Source organism: Prionailurus viverrinus, chromosome X, assembly GCF_022837055.1.
Source record: "Prionailurus viverrinus isolate Anna chromosome X, UM_Priviv_1.0, whole genome shotgun sequence".
Taxonomy (NCBI): Eukaryota; Metazoa; Chordata; class Mammalia; order Carnivora; family Felidae; genus Prionailurus; species Prionailurus viverrinus.
The window spans coordinates 84,722,879-84,745,623 of record NC_062579.1 but is presented as its reverse complement, the minus strand read 5'-3'; the positions used below and the strand labels follow the sequence as shown (position 1 = coordinate 84,745,623).

Below are 22,745 nucleotides of genomic sequence, written 5' to 3'. Positions count from 1 at the left end.
AAATGAGTACAACCTGCCAAGTATAAAGGTGACGGGAAGGAACCTTCCCAATAATACATCCTCAAGAGATGCCAGAAACTCTATCATTAGCTATTTGTTCCCAGAATAATGGCAGAGTAGGACTAACAGCAAGCATATGAAGAAAGGATTGGTCCCAGAGCCTGGAGCAAAGCTGAAGCTAAAGCTGTAAGCAAGGGTAAAATGGCACCGGCTGAGGGGTTGGAAGAGAGCAGGGCACTAGACAAGTCATTGGATGTTTACATAAGCCTACATATAGTCAGACAATGCAGGGAACCCATTTTATAGCATTGTCAATGTGTAGTATAGAAGTGGGCATGAAAGAGATTTCCAAGGGTGGATACCAGGCCTCTCTTTTCCCCTTCATCACACCTTTCCTGCCCTAGACACATGTCTCTGTACTTCGAAGGCCACAGCAACTTCCATAATCAAAGAATACACATTAAGGTGTTAATAGCTGTTGGGGCGCCTGGGTGGCTCAGTCAGTTAAGCGGCCGACTTCGGCTCAGGTCATGATCTCATGGTTTGTGAGTTCGAGCCCCGCGTCGGGCTCTGTGCTGACAGCTCAGAGCCTGGAGCCCGTTTCAGATTCTGTGTCTCCTTCTCTCTCTGCCCCTCCCCACTTGTGCTCTGTCTCTCAAAAATAAATAAATGTAAAAATAAGTTTTAAAGGTGTTAATAGCTGTTAGCCACGTGATCTTTTATTCCTTCTGGGGGTAATTTTAGAGATGCAGTGCCTTAATGCAAAAGAGTGACTCTCTAATAGTATATTCTCAGGCAAACCTCTGGAGGAGAGATTTTTCTCTAAGGGGAATACTGTGAGGCTTCTCATAGCATAGCCCACTGGAAATGCAATAGACCAGATCCGTTTCAAATGCAAGAGATGAAAAGTAAATCTAGACGCTGAATTGACTATATATAATCCAATTATCCTTACTTCAAGTCTCAAATTACCATGATTTTACTGCCCTCCCCCCATTCACTACTATAACCCACACATCTGGCACACAGTGAAAGTTCAATGAATGGTCCTGCGTGGTGCCTCCATTATTATTACTATTAGCACCGGAAGCAGTAGTGGCAATAGTTCTGCCCTGGCACAGTGCCTGGGGCATATTAAGTATTCAAAGCTATACTAATTATTTTGTTGCACCAGCTCCTGGCATAGTGCCTGGCACATAATAGGGCACCGATTTAGTTAGCTCCCTTCCTTCTCATCTTGCCCTAGGTTACGTTTGTCTTCAGTTTACCCCACAGCTTTGCCTTACTCAAGTGGGCACAGATCTTCCTTTGGCAACAGTGCTTAGCACAGCATCACTCGTGACTCCATCTGAAAATACATCTAGCCTTTTCTCCCAAGGTAACTTCTTAAGTGGCAAATGGACAGCGAGCATTTAAGATCATTTTGCAGATGGGACAACCGAGGTTGTGAGCACTTGCCTTTTAACTCACCTCTCATCTTTGTATCTTATCATAGCCTGAAAACTGTGCTCCTATCAATTTCTCCCAACTAGGCCATGATCCATCTCACTACTATTGTTCTTATGTTATGTAGGGCCTGGACCACCCTCACATTTTCACATTGCCTTTTTTTTTTTAAGGTTTTATTTTTAAGCAATCTCTATACCCAACATGGCACTCAAACTCAACCCCAAGATCAAGAGTCACAGGCTCTACCCACTGAGCCAGCTAGGTGCCCCCACATTTGTCCTTTTAATTCATCCTTCAAGAACTCACTAAAGAGCTACGTCCTCCATGAAACATTCTCTGAGTTCTCCAGCCTTCACTGAGCCCTTCCTGAAATCCCAAAGTAACAAATCACTACCACATAATTTAGCCCTTCATTCCATGACCATGCCAACCTTTCTCAGCTAGATTGTATTTGTTCATTAAACATTCATCTGTTGAGCACCCGTCATGTTCTAGACCCCATTGCAAGTGCTGGGAAGACAGGAATCAAGGTACTCAAACCCTAGTGGCATAAAGACAAACATGCTATTAGGTGACATTGGAGAAACGTCATCCAAGTACCAGTGGAGAACTCAGAGGGAGATTGGTTAACCTTCTGAAGGTGTTGGGGGTGGGGTGGGGGGACTTCACAGAGGAGGAGAACTATGAGCAAGGTGCTGAAGCCGAGAAGGAATTTGTTAAGTAGAGAGAGTAGGATGAAGCTATGTGCAAAGACATGGTCAATAAAGGGCCACTCAGAGAGCATGGCTCAGTATGGCTGGAACTTAGGTTGGGATGGAGAAAGATGAGAGAATATCATGGAAGGTTTACTCATTCATTCATCAAGTATATATCAAGTATCCAGGGTGTGCCAGGAACTTGGCTAGGTGCAGTGCTATAAAAACAGGACCGATGCAGTCCCTGAACTTGAGATTTAAAGCAAATTGGACAGAAAAGATGATTATCCAATAAGACAAAGAAATATGTCACTACAGGGGCACCTGGGTGGCGTCTGACTTTGGCTCGGGTCATGATTTCATGGTTTGTGGGTTCAAGTTCCACATTGGGCTCTGTGCTGACAGCTCAGAGCCTGGAGACTGCTTCCAATTCTGTGTCTCATTCTCTCTCTGCCCCTCCCCCACTTGTGCTCTCTCAAAAATAAAGAAATGTAAAAATGTAAAAACAATTCAAAAAAGAAATATGTCACTACAAATTGTGATAAGCATTAAGAAGGAAAAGAATACAAAGGAGAGAAGACTATGAAGGCACCACTTTAGAAAGAGTGGTAAGTGAGGGCTGCTCTGAGGAGGTGACATTTGATTGAGACCTGAAAGATTAAAAGAGCTGGAGAAGAGTGTTCCAGGAGGTAATCAAAGGTCTTGAGGTGGCCAAAAGCTTGGCATGTGGGGGGACTCAAAAGCAGCTGCACAAGGCTAAAGAATAGTGGATGAGGGTGAGAAGTTGGAGAGGTAAACACATGAACCGAAACCAAGCAGACCTCAGAAAGGAATGTTGAGTTCATCACAACTAATCAAGGAAGAGCGAAATGGAACCAGATTTGTGTTTGACGGGATAACTTGGGGATGGTGCGGGAGGCTCCGTGGAGGGGGAAAGAATGGAGTCAGGATGATCAATTGTAAGGTTGTGGAATGGTTTAGGCGAGAGATGAAGGCATGCACCTATTCTTTCATACCCTCCCCAAGTGCTAGCACAGCACTAGGCCTACTGATGGCTTCCGGCGTGTTCATATAATATAAATAAATGCACAAATATATATAAATAAATAAATGCAGATAAATAAAATAAATATAAATAAATATAAACTGAATCCAGTTGTTGAGTCTCTCTTCAGGAGATCACACTGTCTCTTCTTCCTCCCCTCTTTTTGTTTATAATGGAGATGGGGAGGCGGGGAGGCAGTCTACAATTAGGATTATTAAAGTCATTAGCTGTTTAGTGACAAATGCTTACTCTAAGTGCCACTTTCCTCAGCCACTGCTGAGTTACTTGAAAGTAGCACAGAATATCAGTGTGTATCAAGACAGCCAAACAGAGATGTGGATGCAGAGAGAAATTTGTCCTTTGGGCCTGTTCAGGGTATGAGGTGACACTCACCTTCAAATACTAACTTCCCAGAAGACCACAGGCACATGAATTGCAAATGCCACTCGGTATAATATATGCTTCTCCCTTTGCCAAAGCAGGGATGTAATTACCTGGAAGACTGAGGCATATGTCATGTCTTCATCTTCTCTTCCACCCAGCAGATGACACAAGTGGCCCTTTATCACATTTGCATTTCCTTTTGCTGGCAAAATACTTCAGTAATGAGACACTTCAGTGGGTCCAGCCAAACTCAGCCTCCAGAGGGTCCTGGAGGTCCCCGGGGTGGGAGGGAAAGGGGAGCCAATCACCTTATGGATCTGAGCCTCATCTTCTCCCCTGGGGAGAATAAGCATTCCTATCTCACAGGGCTAGTAGGAGGAGGTCAGTGAGGAATGTGCATGAATTTGATCTGAAACAGTATAGAGGCAAGAACTCTATACTGCCGTTCATTCTATGCAACTGAAGGCCAAGACTGTCTTTTTTTCTTGGTTTCCCGGAGAAAGTTAAACACATTGTAGGAATTCAGTAATAGGTTTTACTTTAAAATCACTTCCATTGAAATCGGGCTTTAGATGTGGTGCATGTAAAACAGACCATTCTCTTCTCAGAACTGAATCGAACAGATTAGCGGATCCATAAGCTCCTTGGTTTCGAGCGGTAGAGGAAAAATCATGAATCGGCAGGGGGGTATGTGACTTTGGCCTATCAGAGCCAATACCCATTCCCCACTGAGAAGCAGCAAAAAGCAGGGCTTCAGGTAGCATGAAAACTGGATTTTAATACAGGGTCTACATCTGGGGAAGCTGCAATGTGACACTGAAAATTAGCACCGGCCCATAGGTCCAGGGTCTAAAGAAAATTGGCCAGTGATCGCTCTGACAATCAGCAGTATTATCATGAGTATCTTCAGACAGCAGAAGGGAAGGGAGGAATTAATTTGCGCCATGTCTTGGGAGGTTTACACACTGCCAGTTGCTCTGATAGTATATTATCTCATTTGACTCTCACAATAGCTTTATGAGGAAGGAATTCTTTAGCACAGAGCCTAGTTCACAGTGAGCTATAACTAAATGATAACTGCCACTAATGCTATTAATATATTGATAACATTAATAATAATAGACCGAAGCACAATGGGCTTGAGCAACTTATCCAAGGTCACAGAGCTGGAAAAGGCAGGATTTGAACCCAGGATTTGAACCCAAATGTCTGGGCTTCTTTTGCTATACCACTTTGCGAGAAGAGAAAGATCGTGGGGGGCAAACAGTTGAGGATTTTCCAACCGCTTAGCCATGCTGCCTCCATAAACTGACCAGTTGAAACCTTCAGGCACCTAAGCATCTCTTTGGTCTCCCTCTCTCTCACTCAGGTTGCTAAGTTGCTATGAACCATGGCCCAACTGTACTACAAAAAAGTCAACTACTCACCTTACAGAGACCGTATCCCCCTGCAAATCGTGAGGGCTGAGACAGAGCTCTCTGCAGAAGAGAAGGCGTTCCTCAATGCTGTGGAGAAGGGGGACTATGCCACCGTGAAGCAGGCCCTACAGGAGGCTGAGATCTACTACAATGTCAACATCAACTGCATGGATCCTCTGGGCCGGAGCGCCCTGCTCATTGCCATTGAGAATGAGAATTTGGAGATCATGGAGCTACTGCTGAACCACAGCGTGTATGTAGGCGATGCATTGCTCTACGCCATCCGCAAGGAGGTGGTGGGCGCTGTGGAGCTTCTGCTCAGCTACAGGCGGCCCAGTGGAGAGAAGCAGGTAAGATAAATCCCTACAGGCTGGGAAATAGCCGGGAACAATAAGGCCCCGGGATCAGAAGCCTTGAAAATAGGGAAGGTTAGGTAGGCTGGCATTAAGTAGCCCTAGCATGGCAACCCTCTGCTCTCAGAAATCGCATCACTGATCTCAGGTGGCATCCTAGAGCGACCCTGCGTGGCCCACACTAGGTCTTCCTCATTTGCCTTTTCTTTGTGAGCATTTGCCCATATACATTCAATACGTGGCAACCCAGAAGTGTGCTCTCCATTTCCAGAACATCCAAGCTCCTTCTACCCTCCCTGGCCTCTGCTCTCTAGCCTCATTTTCTTCCTCTACTCAAAGATTACAATCTAGAAAAGAAGAGGCCAACCACAGACCTGGGAGTTTTCCTTCTCACCGGTCTCTCTCCCGGACAATGACAGAAGACCTTTAAATGTGAATACCGTGGTGCACGTGCAAATGGATATAGGGGTTCATGTATTTTCCCAGTACCTGTGATATGACTACATTCCACCCCTAAATGTTTGGGGGGGTTGCCTCTGTGACTCTCCTATCCTCCAAAGCACTTAGGTTTAATACTCTGGAGTCATCTTTGAGTTCTTCCCCTTCCTTGCCTCTATGTCCAGTCCCCAAGCCCTGTGGTTTCTTTCGCTCCAATCTCTTACATACTTTCTTTCCTCCCACCACTCTCCCTGTGTTCCTCATCATCTCCCTCCTAGCTGAGGGATTCTCAAAGTGTGGTTCTTGGACCAGCAGCATTAGCATCACCAGGGGAACTTGTTAGAAATGCAAATGCAAATTCTGAATCAGAATCTCTGGGGGTGAGGCCTACCAAGCTGTGTGTTGACCACCCCTCCAGGGGATCCTGATGCACACTCAGCTTTCAGAATCACTGCCCCAGACTGACATGAAAATCTTCTCACTGGATTCTCTGCCGATAGCCCCTTTCTTTCTCACAAGCCTTCCTGGACAACGATGCCGGCTTGTTCTTCACAGCACAGCATAACAATCCTGCCATTGTTACCCACCCTTTCAGTGACTACAAGCTCTCATTAGAAGAGAAACCAGTGCATGAAGCCTAGCGCTCAATACCCTTCAGTAATGGTCTTTTCATGTCCTGTCTCCTGCAGGTTTCTCCTAAACCCCTCAAGTCAGACAGGTCTCTCCACTCTCTTCCTTTGGAGCATAGTAGGGACGAAGTAGGGAGAAAGATATAGTAGGGACAAAGAAAATACAGTATCATCAAACATGGAATACGACAATGCATTAAAAAGCAAAAACAAAAAACAAAAAACAAAACAAATAGTGGCGCCTGGGTGGCTCAGTTGGCCGAGCGTCCGATTTCGGCTCAGGTCATGATCTCACGGCTCGTGAGTTCGAGCCCCGCGTCAGGCTCTGTGCTGACAGCTCAGAGCCTGGAGCCTGCTTCGGATTCTGGGTCTTCCTCTCTCTCTGTGCCCCTCCCCCGTTCAGGCTATCTCTCTCTGTCTCTCAAAAATAAATAAACATTTTTTTAAATTTTAATAATTAAAAAAGCAATAAAATAGTAAAAATCAAGCCCCAAACTGCAAAGTGCTCAGATAATGAGAACACTTCAGATCAAACCTTATGGGTCATGGCCAAAGCTCGGCTTAAAGGGAAGTGGAGCTTTACTGTTTGCCTGCCTGGTTAAACAAAAAGAATGAAAGTACTTAAGTGATAACTCTCAGACTAAGAATTGGAATGGATAGAACAGGAAGAAAGACAGATGAAAAGTTCCTTGAATAAAGGGCCTGAATGCCTCCGTTCTCCACCAGCATTTCATAGAGCGCAGCTGTAACCCCACACTACGAAAGTGCCTGCAATATCACAGGCACTCAATAAACACTTATTTCATGAACAAATAGTATGCAGCCAGCACCATGCTAAGTAACTTACACCACTTGGCTCATTTAATCCCCCCAGCACCTCGGTTAGGTAGACACTATTATTACCCATAAGAAGAATTGAGTCACAGTTAAATCAGTTGTCCAAGATCACAGTTCAGTGTCAGAGCCAGGATTCAAATCCAGGCCACCTAACCCCTAAACCTACCCTCTTAACCACTTGGCTATACTGCTTCTGTGGCAATCTAAGTCTTGGGATTCGCAGAACAGAGTTCTGAGACAGGGTAGACCCGTGAAGGATCAAGAGCTCTCTGGAAAGGACAGGCCAGAATTTGGATGAAGAGCAAAGCAGAGAGGTATGAATATGTTCCCTACTGAGTCCACATCACCATTCCTATCAAAACTGATTTGTTCTCTGCCCCATCTCACCACAGCCCTGCTAAGGGTCGGAGTGATTTAACTGCGTTACTCTGCGGGCGCCTGGGGGGCTCAGTCGGTTAAGCATCCAGTTTCGGCTCAGGTCATGACCTCACAGTTTGTGGGTTCGAACCCCGCATCGGGCTCTGTGCTCACAGCTCGGAGCCTGGCGCCTGCTTCCGATTCTGTCTCCATCTCTCCCTGCCCCTCCCCCACTCGTGCACTGTCATTCTCTCTCTCTCTCTCAAATATAAACATTAAAAAAATGTTTTAAAAACTGCATTACTCTGAACTAAGGCTTACCCAGACACCCTACCCTGTGATGATCTTGCCCACCCCTGAGATTATGCGGTCATTAGCTCTATCCTTCCTTTGACACCACTCACACACAACTGTGTACTATTGGTCAGCCTCACTTGTGTAAATGTCTGGTCTCTGTAACTAGATTGTTTCTTAAATGTCAGGCATAATCTAATGCCCAACTGTTTCCATGTTTCCCCCAGTAGTACCTAACCCAATGCCTAGTATATAATGGGTGATAGATAAATATTTGCTGATGAATAAGGAAGAGCTATGTGTATCTCTCAGACATCCTGCACATTCAGCTTCATAACTGTTGCAAAAGAGAGCAGAGCACAGGGGGGTTTCCAAAGAGGGGACTAGCAATACTTTCGGAGTTTTGAAAACAGGCCATGTCTTTATTTGATGACCCCCATTTCCCCCATCTTTCCCCCAGTGCCCTGGCAAACTCTGGGGAAGAAAGGCACCAGGAAAACTCACTCCAGGGTACAATCTAAGGCGTGACCTCCCCTGGAGAAAGGCAGAGCTTAACTCACAGGAATGAACCACTAATGGTGAAATGTCAGGCGTATGGAACAGGGGTGAAGCTGTTTGGGACAGGCTGTCTTTTCCCAAGATCTTTTCAGACACCGCCAGTGTAAGACCTCCTTTGTCCATACTTGAATATCATACCATATGTACAAAGGCACACAGCCATCGGCCCCAGCTCCAAGTCTTTTCGGCACGTTTCCCTTCCTCCTCTCTCTCCCAACCCCCACCACCAGCCTCTGCTAAATTTTATTTTCTCCCATTGCTCTGACAATCACTGTGGCAAGTCATATGTCAGTAACTATAACAACAGGCCGCCACCGTGCTGAAGTTCTGCCTTTCTGGGAAATAGAATCAGGATGTGTTTACCTGGGAGCAAATCAGGGATGTGAGCAAACACAGGCCTCCTGAAGGACCGCAGGTCCGGCTGGGTAGGCCACTCCCAGGAAGGTACCCCTCCCACACCCAGAAGCCAAACACCTGGCCTTTTTCACTGGCCCTCCCACATGTCGCCAAGAGATTGGGCACAGCTGACCTCCATCAATCTTGGATGGATAAACTGGGGCCCTCTTTGGCTTTACTTGGCCAAGGGCTTGGCCTCAGGCTGGCAAAGAGACCCCCTCTGCTCAGCCCATCCTGCTCTTCTCCCTCTTCTAGCCTATCAAAAGTGCTCTCAGGTATCAGCACTCACATGGAAAACTGCATTTTTAATAGGGACCAAATCTTAAAGTCAAAATGGTGATGCTTTATCAGAATTCTCTGCACCAGACAAGTATAAGACTGCATGTGTGCGTGCGTGTGTGTGTGTGTGTGTGTGTGTGTGTGTTGTTCTGGGGTCTTCTGGCTGCTCCAAAAATCTGACTCTCTTGGCAGATTTTGTGACTCCTTCGGGTAAACACTCTTAAATAATTCTCAGAATTCAAAATTTTTGCACTACAGAAGTCTTAATACCAGCCAATTTCTTGTACATCAAGCCTTTTTCCTTTGGTGCACTGACTCTGGGAGCAGAGTCTTGTACCTGTGTATGGTCAAAACCAGCTCAAAGATTAATCATTGTGCATATGGCGAACTTGTCAAAATACAGACTCTTGAGCCCCTACAGGTCCAGAGGCTTGGGGTTGGAGCCTGGAACCAACATTTTAATAAGCCCGCCCTCACCCATTTCTAGGTGAAAGGTCTATGGACTTCTCTGTATCTGTTTCCTAGGCTGCCATAACAAATTCCCACTAACTGGGAAGCCTAAAATAAAAGAAATGCATTCTCTCATGGTTCAGGAAGCCAGAAGTCTGAAATAAAGGTATTGACAGGGCTGGTTCCTCCTGGAGACCCTAAAAGAGAATCTGTTCCATGCCTTCGCTTGTAACCGCATCACTCCAATCTCTGCCTCCATCGTCGCACAGAGTTCTCCTCCGTGTCTCTTCCTTGTGTCTCTGGGTCCTGATCCCCCTCTCCTTTCTAAGACACCAGTCATTGATTTAGGGTCCACCCTAATGCACGATGACCTCATTTTAACTTGACATCTGCAAAGACCCTTTTTCTAAATAAGGTCACATTCATAGGTACGGGGGGTTAAGAGGTGAGTATATCTTTTGAGGGGACTCCATTCAACCCACTAAACTCTCCATGAGAAATACTACTAGGGAAGTGGTTTTCAGACATTTTCAGAAGCAGAGCCTTTCATTAAATGAAATCCTTCCCAGAAGTAAAATAGGCAAACAGACCCAAGCAGAGCTGGCCTAGTTTAAGTTCAGATCAGGGCCCAAAGCCCCACTTGTTCACACACACACACACACACACACACACACACTCCTATCCCTCCGTGGTCCCTGAGGAGCAAGCATAGCTGGACAGCCACTCGTCTAGAAGACAGGATGACAGAGTCTAATTCAGAGTTTGAGGTACTAACCAGCTTGCAGCTAACAGGATGACCTTGGGCAAGACCCAAGGTGTTTTACACCTGTCCAGTTACAGAATCACCCTACGACTAAATTTCCTCATGTATAAAATGAAGGGAACAATACCTAATCTAGGGGCTTGTCATTAGGATGAAATAAGGTACATTAAAGTCTTTTGAAAATAAATTTAAATGCTAGACAGAGGTCAATGACTATTATTTTCAGCCTCACTCTATCAATTTGACTTAGCCGGTCGTATTGTGTGGAGAGACCAGCTGGCAAGTGGCAATCATCACAAGAAACGACTAATACAATGAGAGAGAGGCTGGTGAGCGGGCTGGCTCAGTTCGCAGATTACCTCCTTCTGCCCGGCCTTAATGACAATGGTCTCCCTTCTGCTGTTAGGCAAGCTGTATGACCTCAAAGTCATCCCTCCTTGTTCAGTGGTGTCTAAGGATTTAAGCAACAGGGAAGTAGAACTGCTGGCCTTTGCATCAACAGCCCACCCAAAGAATTTTCTTTCTTGGTCACTTGCGTCAGTGCAGGCAGGCGGAAAGAGGCTAAGCCAACCTTCTCCCCAAGGCCCACCCCTCTGGGCTCTGCCATAATTACTCATTTGTCTGTGGCAGATGGCTCCAAATTAAAATTGGTCTCACAGATGAGCTAGTGAGATTAAGTTTCAACAACACTGATAAGTGTTTGTGTTAAGATTGTAGAAAATCAGCAATGAGACACTACATTTACTCCCTTCTCCTGCCTGCCTCTTGGTCTCAGGGAGAGATTGCACAGTGTGGAGGGGCACCCTGAGGGCCTGGGCAAAGGTGACTGAGGCACAGAGAGAGGACCTAAAGAGTCTAACCTCTAAATCTCCAACCCTCAATATGAGAGCAGAAAGTAAAGGAGAGAATTGCCGTTTATTGGATAGGTTTCCTTAATCTCTCCAGACCTCAGTTTTTTCATCTGTAAAGGAGAACAATAATGGAGTCCACTTCGTAGAGTGATAGCTGGAATTAAGTGGACTAATGCACATATAGTACTTAGAACAGTGCCTGACACAGAGTAAACACTCGATGAGTAAGTAGCTAATACTGCTCCTACTTCTACTAGCTGAAGCCATGCTGCTATCACATGCTGGCTAATCTTATCTACTCATTGTTTTTTAAATGTATTAAGCACCCACTAGCACATCATAGCTGAGAGTTCAGACTGAGTGACCTTGAAAAAGTTGTCCACTGTGACTCAGCATCAGTTTTCTTACCTGTATAACGGGGATAATGATATTGCCTGTGTCACAGATTGTTGCAAGATTTACGTGAGAACTATTTTTGAACATTTGGCATAATTTGTGATCCATAGCATTTGCTATGTAATACCCATATCATTAGCATTAATACAGAATAGTAGTAACATTATTAACTCTTTGTTACCTGACTTGCCCAACAGTAGGTATCTACCTTTATAGTAGTCTGAGTAACAGCTTTCATTCTCTGATTTTCATTCCAAAGTCAAAGTTCTAGATCAAAAACATGGAGTGTGTCGATCAACTCAAGAAAATAAATCAGCCAAGGCATCTGGGTGGCTCAGTTGGTTGAATGTCCAACTCCTGATTTCAGCTCGGGTCGTGATCTCACAGTTCATGAGTTCGAGCCCCACTTCGGGCTCTGCGCTGACAGCTTGGAGCCTGCTTGGGACTCTCTCTCTCCCTCTTTCTCTCTCTCTAAATATATGAATAAACTTTAAAAAAAAGAAGTCAACGACTTCTTTGGAAGAAAATTTCAAAATGACTGCATCACATCATAGTGGCCAAGCTGACAAACTGAGTTACTTCCTCTCGTGTATCTTTGTTGATTTTCAGTAGACAAGGCCTACTGCACTCACAGAGCAGAATTATAGAGAGTTTGAAAATCATGTGGTCTGAAATTAACATGTCCAAGGTCACTTAGCTGAGTCCACACTGGCACAAATGCTTCCTGTCTCCCAAGCCACTCTTTCTACTACTCCGCTCTGCCTCTGAGGGATCATCAGAAGTGGTGACAATTACAACAAAGCTGAAAATAAACAAAGCAGCTCCAAGTCGTGTCTCTCTGGAACAACTCATTGATAACAGAGTTTCAGCAAATGATTAACTCTCTTCAGTTCAATTCAATTGTCTAAGTATTTTTGACTGCTAATTATATGCCTCACAGTAAAACTGAAAGATACAGTTAGTGCCCTCAAGAAATTTATAGATTCGTGTGGAGAACAGACGTGTACATGGTGTCCAACCAGCCCCTGCCCCTCTTAGTGAGCATGGCCTTCTGTGTTCCAAGGGACACAAAAGATATGATAGTGATATTCACCTCTCAGAAAGAAAAGAAAAACATAATTACTTAAACCTGGTTTCAAGAAGCCCAAGGGAGCTGGCTGCATAACACCTCACAAAGAAGAATCCCTAAAGTAGTGTAAAAAGTAAATCACTAAATAAAAACACATGCGACTTTTTAGCCACGCTCCCTCCCCCCCTCCCTTCAGGGTTACCACCAACTCAGGGCTTCCTTTCTACAGCTTTACGCTCATGGTCGACATACGTATGTCCAGTTAGGAAGTTTCTTATTCTGCTCTGTCCTAGGGCAGGTATATCTCATCTGCGTGTGATATTCTCCACCCCCCTTCACCTAATATGTTCAGTTGTCTAAAAGGCAGCCAGTGTTTGTCTCCTTTTCACCCCAGGCTCCTCTTCTCACTGCTATTGGTTTTTCCAGCTTATACCTCTTGTTGCAAATTAGTTCAAGTGTGAAATATCGGTGCAAAACTCAGAGCTCTCCTTCCATCTCCCTTCCCAGCTGTCCTATCCCAGTGCACCAAACACTACCTTGTTACTGTGCCTTTCCATATGCCAACAAAAGCCACGGGACAGAAATAGAACAGTGCAAGCAAATGTATGCTACATCATCTAAAATGTGTGATGTGGACAATACAGGAAGACACTCCAGACACAAGCAGACACAGGGGTTTTAAGGGAGGAACATTTTTAAGAAATAGGCTTTGAGCTGGAAAGGAAGAAAGGGATGGCACGCTGGTCAGGGGGAAGTGAATGAGTAATGTTGGGGGAGTTGGAATGACGGTGGCCTGTTCACAGTGGCTGCTGGAGTGAAGGGTTGGTGATGAAAGCAGTGCTTGGGACGCCATTACCCTCATGATGGAAGGTGCCAAATACCTCACTCAGAGTCAGGGCACTGGGCCAGGTATGCCCTGAGTCTTATCATAAACAGCAGTTGTTGGGTCCCTGTGCTCATGTATCTGCCCTCCTTCTTTTTTTCTCTGATCCTAGTTGGAGTAGAGGGGAATTCGTCTGTGGTCACTGGTTGAACCACTCCTTCGTTGGGACCTTGGTGAATAGTCACCATCATCCCAGCTCATTGTCACTGGTCCTCTGACTGGAAGCTGGGGCAGAGGGGACTGAAATGGGATGAAGCCAGAGGGGTGCCTGGGTGGCTCAGTCAGTTAGGTGTCTAACTCTTGATTTTGGCTTAGGTCATGATCTCACAGTTCATGAGATGGAGTCCCCCGTCAGGCTCTGCACTGAGTGTGGAGCCTGCTTGGATTCTCTCTCCTTCTCTCTCTGCCCCTCCCCACTCATACTCTGTCTCTCGAAATAAATAAGTAAACAAACAAACAACAAAAGAAGCTGGACCCACCGATAACCCAGGGGACTGGTTGAACAGTGCTACCCCTCAGCAAGTATTTGTGAGGAGCTGGCCATACGGATCTTTGACTCTTTCCCCTTTCATCTATCTACTTCCCCAAATGACATTCTCTCCCTCCTCTCTTCCAGTCCCTCTCCATACGCACAGTTCCAATGTTGGTGTCCCACTTTAATTTCATTGGCTGACGACTTTCGTAGCTTCCATGATATCATGCCTACATGGTTCCTCCTCCTTCTCTGCCCACTGCCTTTTAGTCTCTTTTTCAGAATCCCTATTTTTTTCTTCCTTCAATACTGGTGCTGCCTGGAGTTCTATCACTTCTCCCTTTGTAGCTCAATATCTATCATGTGATCTATAATTTATTTCCCAAGTTTCAGCTAGACATGCCCGCCTAGATGTACCCCAAACATTTAAAATTCACTATGTCTAGGGGCACCTGGGTGGCTCAGTCGGTTAAGCATCTGACTCTTGGTTTCAGCTCAGGTCATGGTCTTGTGGTTTGGGGGTTCGAGCCCCACATCGGGCTCCATGCTGATGGTGTGGATCCAGCTTGGGTTCTCTCTCTCCCTCTCTCTTTCCCCCACTCACTCTCTCTGTCTCTCAAAAATAATCTTTTTAAAATTTTTTTTAAAAATATAAAATAAAATTCACTACGTCTAATAATAAAAGTAGTAAGCACCAATTTGCACTTACTGTGTGCCAGGCCCATTCTACATACATAAGCTACATTCACTTGTCTGATACTCACAGCCATCCTGCGAGATAATTCTATTACTCATTTTTACAAATGGGTGCGTTAAGGCACAAAGAGGCTAAATAGCTTTCCCAAGCTTATGCAACTAGTAAGTAGACCAACTGGGATTCAAACTGAGGCAGCATGGCTGCAGATTCTGTGTTCTTAATGCCGGCGCTAGCCTCACTTTGCCCTCTAGGTCCTCCTCGGCATCCAGTGTATCCTCTCTCAGGTGATGGCACCCATATCCCTCCCGTCATCCTTCCAGTGTTCTAGATTCGAAACCGTGCTGTTGTCTTCATCTCAACCCTCTTTCAGCCACCACACCAAGTTGAGTACTAAGTCCCTTTCAATAACTTAATTGAAGAGAGGAGGCAAACCTATCAACAATTAGTCAAAATATAAGTGCTGTTAGAGGTAAGAAAGTACTGTATGTACCCAAGCATTAGTATCTGATCATGTCACTCAAATGGTCAACGTTCCTCCTTATTTCCTATAGAATAAATTTCAAAATGTGGGTGCAGGGTTGAAGGTTTGAGGAGAGAGGGTTGGCAATTCATGCTGAATTGTCACTGATAAATCCAGCCCTAAGCGTGGAGGCAGAGTGAGTCCAACAGACAAGGCATGTTAATGAAAGGAATCATGAATAAAGGAAAGCTTGTTTCACCATACTATCAGTGGATTATTATTGCCAGTCCGTTCGTTTAAAAAAAAAAAAAGGTGGGGGCGGGGGGGGGGGGCTGTGAGCCAGGTAAGCAAAAGGCACTGAAAGAACTGTCCAAAGAAATACAAGTCAGAGAAGGGAGAGGAACATGGTACCATTGACAAATCTCCTGTGAGTCTACCTCCTTTAACTCTCCTCCAGAAAAGGGGGGTGATAACCCAGAGCAAACACTTCTGCAGCAGGAGAGTGGAATTTGTGAATTCTCTTCTGCTCTTCTGCTCTTCAAGGGCAACCGGGAGTGATTTGATGTTGGGCAACATCAGCTCCATTATCTATATGAGAATTGTGGATAGAACTGTGGAGCTAAAAATGGCCTCGAGATCCTCCAATCCACCCCTTGTCATCGAAGAGCCTGATAGTCTCTTCTCACCTGCCAATGGGCCTAAATGGGGAAGGCGTCAAGCCCTACTAGGCAGCCAGAATGTAGAGCAGTTTGGGCTCCGTCTACCCAAGCAAAATGAATATGTGCCCTATTTACTCAAGCAGTTTTCTCCCTTTCCCCCTCCATTATTTCTCGACTCTCAAACTGAGGTTATTCAAGCACCCGGGCCCCAGACCACCACCACCCTTCTCCACAGCCATGTTCATTTTAAAGTTTTTGTTGTAAAAATAATACATGTTGTTACTCTCAAAACTCACTCCCTAGAAGTCATCATTATGAACAATATAGGTGTGTCCTCCTAGGTATTCTCTATGCATATTCAAACAAACATATACACAAACACACACACACACAGACTTCTTTGCACGAATGCTCTGCAACTTGCTTCTTTTTCTTTAACGACACACGGTGGACATCTTTCCCTCTGAAGGTATTTATCTTTACCATAATCTTTTTAATGGCAATATTGCATTATATCATACAAATGTGCCATATTTCTTTAACCGGTCCTCTATTAATGAACTCTTAAATTGTTCAAGGATATTTAGGTTTTTGATTTTTGATTTAGGTTTTTGAATTTTGTTTTTTTCTAAACACTACTGTGATGAATACCCGTGTGTGTGTATGTGTGTGCATGCATGTGTGTCTTTGAACACTTGTGTGATTATATCTGTAAGGGAAATTCTTAGTAATGAAGATTATGGAATCGTAGAGTATGCGCATTATTTAATTTTTATTTCTATTGCCAAATTGCTCTCCTACCAACAGTGTGTGAGAATGCCTGTTTCTCACATCCTTGGAATCAGAGACTGCAAAAAAGTCAATGATTTGGGGAAATCTTTGTCAATCGGACAGTTAAATATGCTACCTCATTATTGTTTTACATTTGAATTTTTATTATAAGTGGGATTTCACATGCTCTCATATTGTAAGCAATGTGTTCTATTCTGTGAATCAGCTGTTCATTTTTGAACCCATTTTCCTACTAGTGTCTTCATCTTTTTCTTACTGATTTGTCTAAACTCTGCCTATTAGGGTCATTAGCACTTTATTCATCCTTTAAAATTAACACTGATGTATTAGAGAATAGTGGTTTACTCAGTTTTACAGCAAGTCTGAAGCGAAGAGCAAAGCTAATTGTATTCGAGATCTTTTAACTTTTTTGCATAAAAGTATACAATTGTTTAAGTGATGCTTAAAATGTCTTAATGTTTCTCTGGTATAAGAAAGCCTGAATGAAAGAGTATTTATGCTTAATCATTCCTTTATTTTTAAGTGTCCAGTTTAGTGCTTAAGTACCTTTGTTCAAAGGAAAGAAACTCTTTATGGCTCTTATAGCTAGGATTCACCAAGTTGGAGGCATAAAAGGGACCAGACAGGCTTATACCTCAAGCACAAAGGAAGTAGAAATGAAACAGAAACAGGAAGAAGGGTTGGTCTTTAGCAGAGGAATGAGTTCTTATACCCAAGCAATGACAAAAATCCATTTAATCCATTCTTTGCCCTGACTCATTGGCAGCATAATAGCTACTTCAGAAAAAAAGGGAAGTATCAAATTATACGGGAAAACATTTTCCCGAATTTCCTTAGTAGGGAGGAAACATATGAGAGAGGAAATGTAACATGACAAGCCTATACTATTTCTGGTCTAAACTCTTCAAATTGTCTACATTGATTAGACAAATAGGATAGTTTCCAAATTCTTTACTCGATGCCATGCTGACGCAATCATCTAGATTAAGAATGTTTTGGGGACACTGAGAGAGTACACAGTACCTGTGTCAAAATAAGATGGTCAGACAACCCTGACGGATAATGCCAGCAGAGATTCTTGATAATGTAGAAGCTTTTAGTGTCATCTTGCCCTGCAGTCAATAAAATGGCATTTAGCCCTAGAATAGAACAACCTTACCAAGTTCAAAGAGGAGAAGCCCTCACTAGACTGATGGTACCAACGACCTCCATTGTTACTCAGAATATTTTTTTTTCCACTTTGATTTCAGAAGAGCTAGGAATTTGGGGAATTCGCAAAGGGGATAAACAAAAATTTCTTGTGATTGAAGTACATAAACTGCAATTATAGACTCATAATATCTGGAAGGGGCTCAAAGAAAGAATAGAGGAAATCATGAGATTTCCACGACAAGAGCTTTTAAACCTTGAATCACTCCAGACCACCCTAGAATCTGACCATTTCTCATGACCCCTACCTCCTCACCCTAGTCCAAGCAACCATTACCCCTTACTTGGATGATTATCATAGCTTCCTAACTGGTCTCCCTGCTTTCCCTCTCAGCCCCACACAATCTAGTCTTTTCCCAGTGGCAGTCACCTTTTGAAAATCTAAGTCAGACCATGTCATTCTGGTCAAACCCTCCAAAGCCCTTTCCAATGCCTCCAAGGCCCTGCATTATCTGACCCCTGCTCTTTTCTCTCATCTCCTACACTCTCCCTCACTCGATCTGCTTCAGCGATAGTCGCCTCTTATAAGGAATGGTCTAGCATGAGTGCCTTTGCCTGAAATGTTCCTTACCCAAGTAGCTACATGGTTGGCTCCCTTCTTTCCTTTAGATATTTGCTGCAATGCTACCTTATCAGGCAGACCTTCCTTGATCTCTCTACGTAAAAATGACACCTTCCCCATTGCTCCCTACCCCCTTTCCCTGCTTCAAGATTATTAGTAGCACTTATCACCAGCTAACAGATATGTTTGTTGCCTGTATCAGCCTCTCTAGAGAAGTGGCTTTTTGTATTTTGTTCATTTTTGAATCCCCAGGGCCTAGAATAGCTTTTGGAACATGTCATGTACTCCATAAATGTTTTCTATTGAGATATAATTGACATAAAACAGCACATTAGTTTCAGGTATACAACATAATGATTTTATGTTTGTATATGTTGCAAAACGATCATCAACAAAAATAAGTCTAGTTAACATCCATCACCACACATAGTTTGCACTTGTTTCCTGTGATAAAAACTTCTAAGCTCTACTCTCTTAGCAACTTTTAAATATACAATCCAGTATTAAATTATATTAATCCAATATGATTAACTATAATCACCACACTGTGCATTATATCCCTAGGACTGATTTATTTTATAACTGGAAGTTTGTACCTTTTGGCCAACCTCATCCATTTCCCCTACCTCCTACTCTCTGCCTCTGGCAACCATCAATCCGTTCTCTGTGTTGATGAGTTTGGTGGGTTTTTTTTTTTTAAGTTTACACACATAAGTGAGATTATACAGTATTTGTCTTTCTCTGTCTGAGGTATTTCACTTGGTATAATGCTTCAAGTCAATTCATATTGTCACAATAAGTGGTTTTATGAATGAGCGAGATGAACAGAATGTCCGACCTGGAAAGATTGTCTAGTCCACCTCCTCCCCATTTTATAGATGGGGACAGTGAGACTCACAGAGGGAAGTGATTTATCCAGGCTCAACAGACTGACTTATATAGCAGAACCAAGATGCATAACTTCGACTTTCACTCGAGCGTTGTTTTCACTACATTAAAATTACTCTGTCTTTAGGGGCACTTGGGTGGCTCAGTGAGTTGAGTGTCTGACTCTTGATTTTGGCTCAGGTCATGATCCCAGGGTCGTGGGATCAAGCCCTGCATCAGGCTCTGTGCTGAGCATGAGTCTGCTTGGGATTATGTCTCTCTCCCACTGCCTGCCTCTCTCTCTCTGTCTCTCTCTCTCTGTCTCTGTCTCTCTCTCTCTCTCTCTCTCTCTCTCTCTCTCTCTCAAATAAAATTTAAAAAATCATTCTGTCTTTAAAGCCACCCAGAGTAAATTTTATGGCATTTTATAGTCACACATTCTGGAGTCTGTCTTCCTTGCATCTAACCTAAATCCTTCATCTTATAGGCTAAACAAATTTCAGCTCTTGGTGAAGAGGAAAGACATTCCAAAGATATACAAACCTTCTTGAAATCAAATATTTGTTATTTTAAGGAGCTGGTATTTGTTGTGAACAAAATTCAAGGCAAGGTTTCCAATCTCCATGGTGCCCCAAAAGACTTATACCAATCCCATGAAGCAAACCTCTCTTGTTAGATGACAGGATCTACAGACCCAAGGAAATAAGGCCACAAAAATGTCGCAGTGACAATATCTTTGACTCCACATTAGTACATTTAGTGCAGGAGAGCATTAAAATATATTCTCTAAAACTTAAATATATTTGTGTCTAAAAACCAAGCCTAACAACCCCTAATACTGAATCTGAAATATTCATCCATTATATAGATGTAGTCATAATTCAGAGCTTTTACCAACCAAATAGCCTTCCCTTGGACTACTAAGGGGGTACACAGTGGTGAGCCCTGGCTTGTCTTTTGTGCAGCTATTTTTCTGCCTTCCCTCCTGAGAGCTTGATTTCTTTCTGCCAGTGTTAGAATCTCCATCATTTTAATCAGAGACTGCCATGGTTTCTAAATCAGCTGGTTCCCATTTGTAAACCGGAAACAGAACAAGATGAACTCATATATTCTGCCGTCAGTGCTAAGCTTCTATGGGCAATAGCTTGTCTGATCAGAATGGAAACTGTTCTCTGGATCCTAGGACTGACTTCGGAGAAAATGCTATAGATCTCATTTAGGGGAAGTAGCTCAAATAAGCAAGGCTGTCTTTACCTGAAAATCATTCTTTGGCGGTTCCCACTACTTTGGTTCATTTAAAGCACCGAGGAAGAATCCTGAATTCATAATTTCAACTAAATGATTCAACTGGTAGCATCAATTCCATCCTTCTTGGTCTTCAGGACTGGAGAACACAACCCAGTAGGCAGACAGAACAGTGTGGCCTAATAAAAATACCAAGTTGGCATTCTCAATCCTGAGCTCCTTCTTTGGGAACTGGGCTGAAATATTTCCTTGGGCCAGCATCCATAAATTGATCCGATGAGCGAGAAGCCACCTTGTAACAGGAGGGAATGAAATATAAGATAGGAAAGGATGCTTTTTTTTTTTTTTTAAGCAAGGCAGACTGAACCAAATGGCTTCATTCACAAAAATCAGTATCACAAAGCACTTCAGAGTTAATACTGGTGAGGGCGCCTGGGTGGCTCAGTTGGTTGAGCGTCCAACTTTGGCTCAGGTCATGACCTCATGGTTTGTGGATTCGAGCTTCACATCGGGGCTCTGTGCTGACAGCACGTAGCCTGCTTGTGATTCTCTCTCTCTCCCTCTCTCTCTTTCCCTCCCTGACTTGTGCTTTCTTTCTCTCAAAGTAAATTTAAAAACTTACAAGAGTTAACATTGGTGAACTTCTTCCCAATGGTGGGTATAACATGGATGAAGCAACACTGCTACATCCATTGCTGATACAGCCCATTATCATCTCCTCCTCTCCTTCCTTTTCCTTTTCCTCCTTTTTGGTTACTCTGGGAGTCTGGCTTCTCACTTTCTCAGCACAGGCCAGGGTACCATGGACTTCACCTCCATGCATGTGGTCAGCCACTTCTGGAGGTCCTGGCCTCCACCCCACACTGACCAAGGGTAGCCTCCTCCTCCAGAGGTATGCCTGCAAGAAGTACCACTTGATCTTCCAGAGTGATGTCCTCCAGTGGGGCTCCATAGCCTTGATCTGGGCAACTGTCTCCTAGCCAGTCATCTTGAGGATGGTAGCTCTTCAGTATTGACAAAGAACTACAGGTCAGCTACTGAACCAACCACAGCCATAGCTGCCACTCCCTTGAAGATGAAGTCAGGAAATAGGAAGGAGTACATCCTCACCACCTGCTGCATGTTGTGTCACTACTCAAGAAAACATTCTTAATAAAGGGTTCCATACTAGAATGGGCAGCCCATGGGTGCTGAGTCGTGGTTGATGGGGAGGAAGGAAATGTTGCCACCCAATTTCAAAACCATAATATCAGTAGTGAAGAGAAATGAAATGGCATATCACCCCAGGACATATGTGAGCAGAGGCAGAATGGCCACTGGGCAGGAGTGTTAGCAAAAGGATTAAACATCTATTACGAGGCTGGGCTATGTCATCTCCAGCATGTCTTCCAACCCTGCAATTCTGCAATGTGTATACAGGCTGTGGCACATGATATGTTGAACAAAATCTTAGAGTGGAGTTCACTCTAAGGACGTCTGAGGACGATTCCATTCCTCAACTGTTTATGTAGCCTTAGGCAAATTACTTAACCTTTTTATACTTTAACCTCTTACCACTGTAAAGCAAAGGGATAATACTAAATATCACAGGGATGCTGTGAGGAAATGAACAATATTTTGAAACTATTCTAAAACTACTTTATAAAGCCACATTAAATAGGTACTGTACCTGACATACAATTGATATAGTACACAGGCAATAATACAAAGTCCCAATATATATATATGTAAACCATAGGGGAGTTCACTAATAATTCTACAGGCAGTGATGTCATTGATACATTTCTAGAATAAAACTTTTGAAGTTCTGGTGGGTATCTGTTTGGGTGGAGCGCACTTACTTAATCATAGAATCATCAGGATTAAATGAAACATAGTAGCAATCTAGACCATTTCTCTGTCACTGCAATCGATCCAAGGTGCTGTAACCTCTAGCCTCAGAAAGAGTTAAGCACCCCAATGTTAATTTGATGGAGCAGAACCTTTGGCAGGGTATGAAAGAAATACCAAGGCTATTCCGTGCAAGTGTCAATTGCCCCAGACTCTTCAAATGTATGTCGGGGGCCCCCAGGGAGTCTGAAATTTATGAATGAATGACATTTACGAGACCACAGATGAAGAAGGGTTTCCTGGGGGCTAAGCCTCCTCCTATCATACCTGATCACCTTTGCTGCTTTTATCTGACAATACACAAATCCCCCACATCTATGGAGCTGAGAGCTCCAATTACACACTGGG

General features: G+C 43.8%; 1 protein-coding gene across 1 annotated transcript in view; it reads left to right on the top strand.

Annotated features, from left to right (window-relative positions):
• The first annotated feature begins 4,963 nt into the window (after positions 1 to 4,963).
• TRPC5 (transient receptor potential cation channel subfamily C member 5) overlaps positions 4,964 to 22,745 on the top strand; it is a 132,826-nt gene continuing 115,044 nt past the window's right edge. Inside the window, exon 1 of the mRNA XM_047843828.1 lies at positions 4,964 to 5,341. Coding sequence (XP_047699784.1) covers positions 4,964 to 5,341 — 378 coding nt within the window. The remainder of the gene's footprint in view (positions 5,342 to 22,745) is intronic.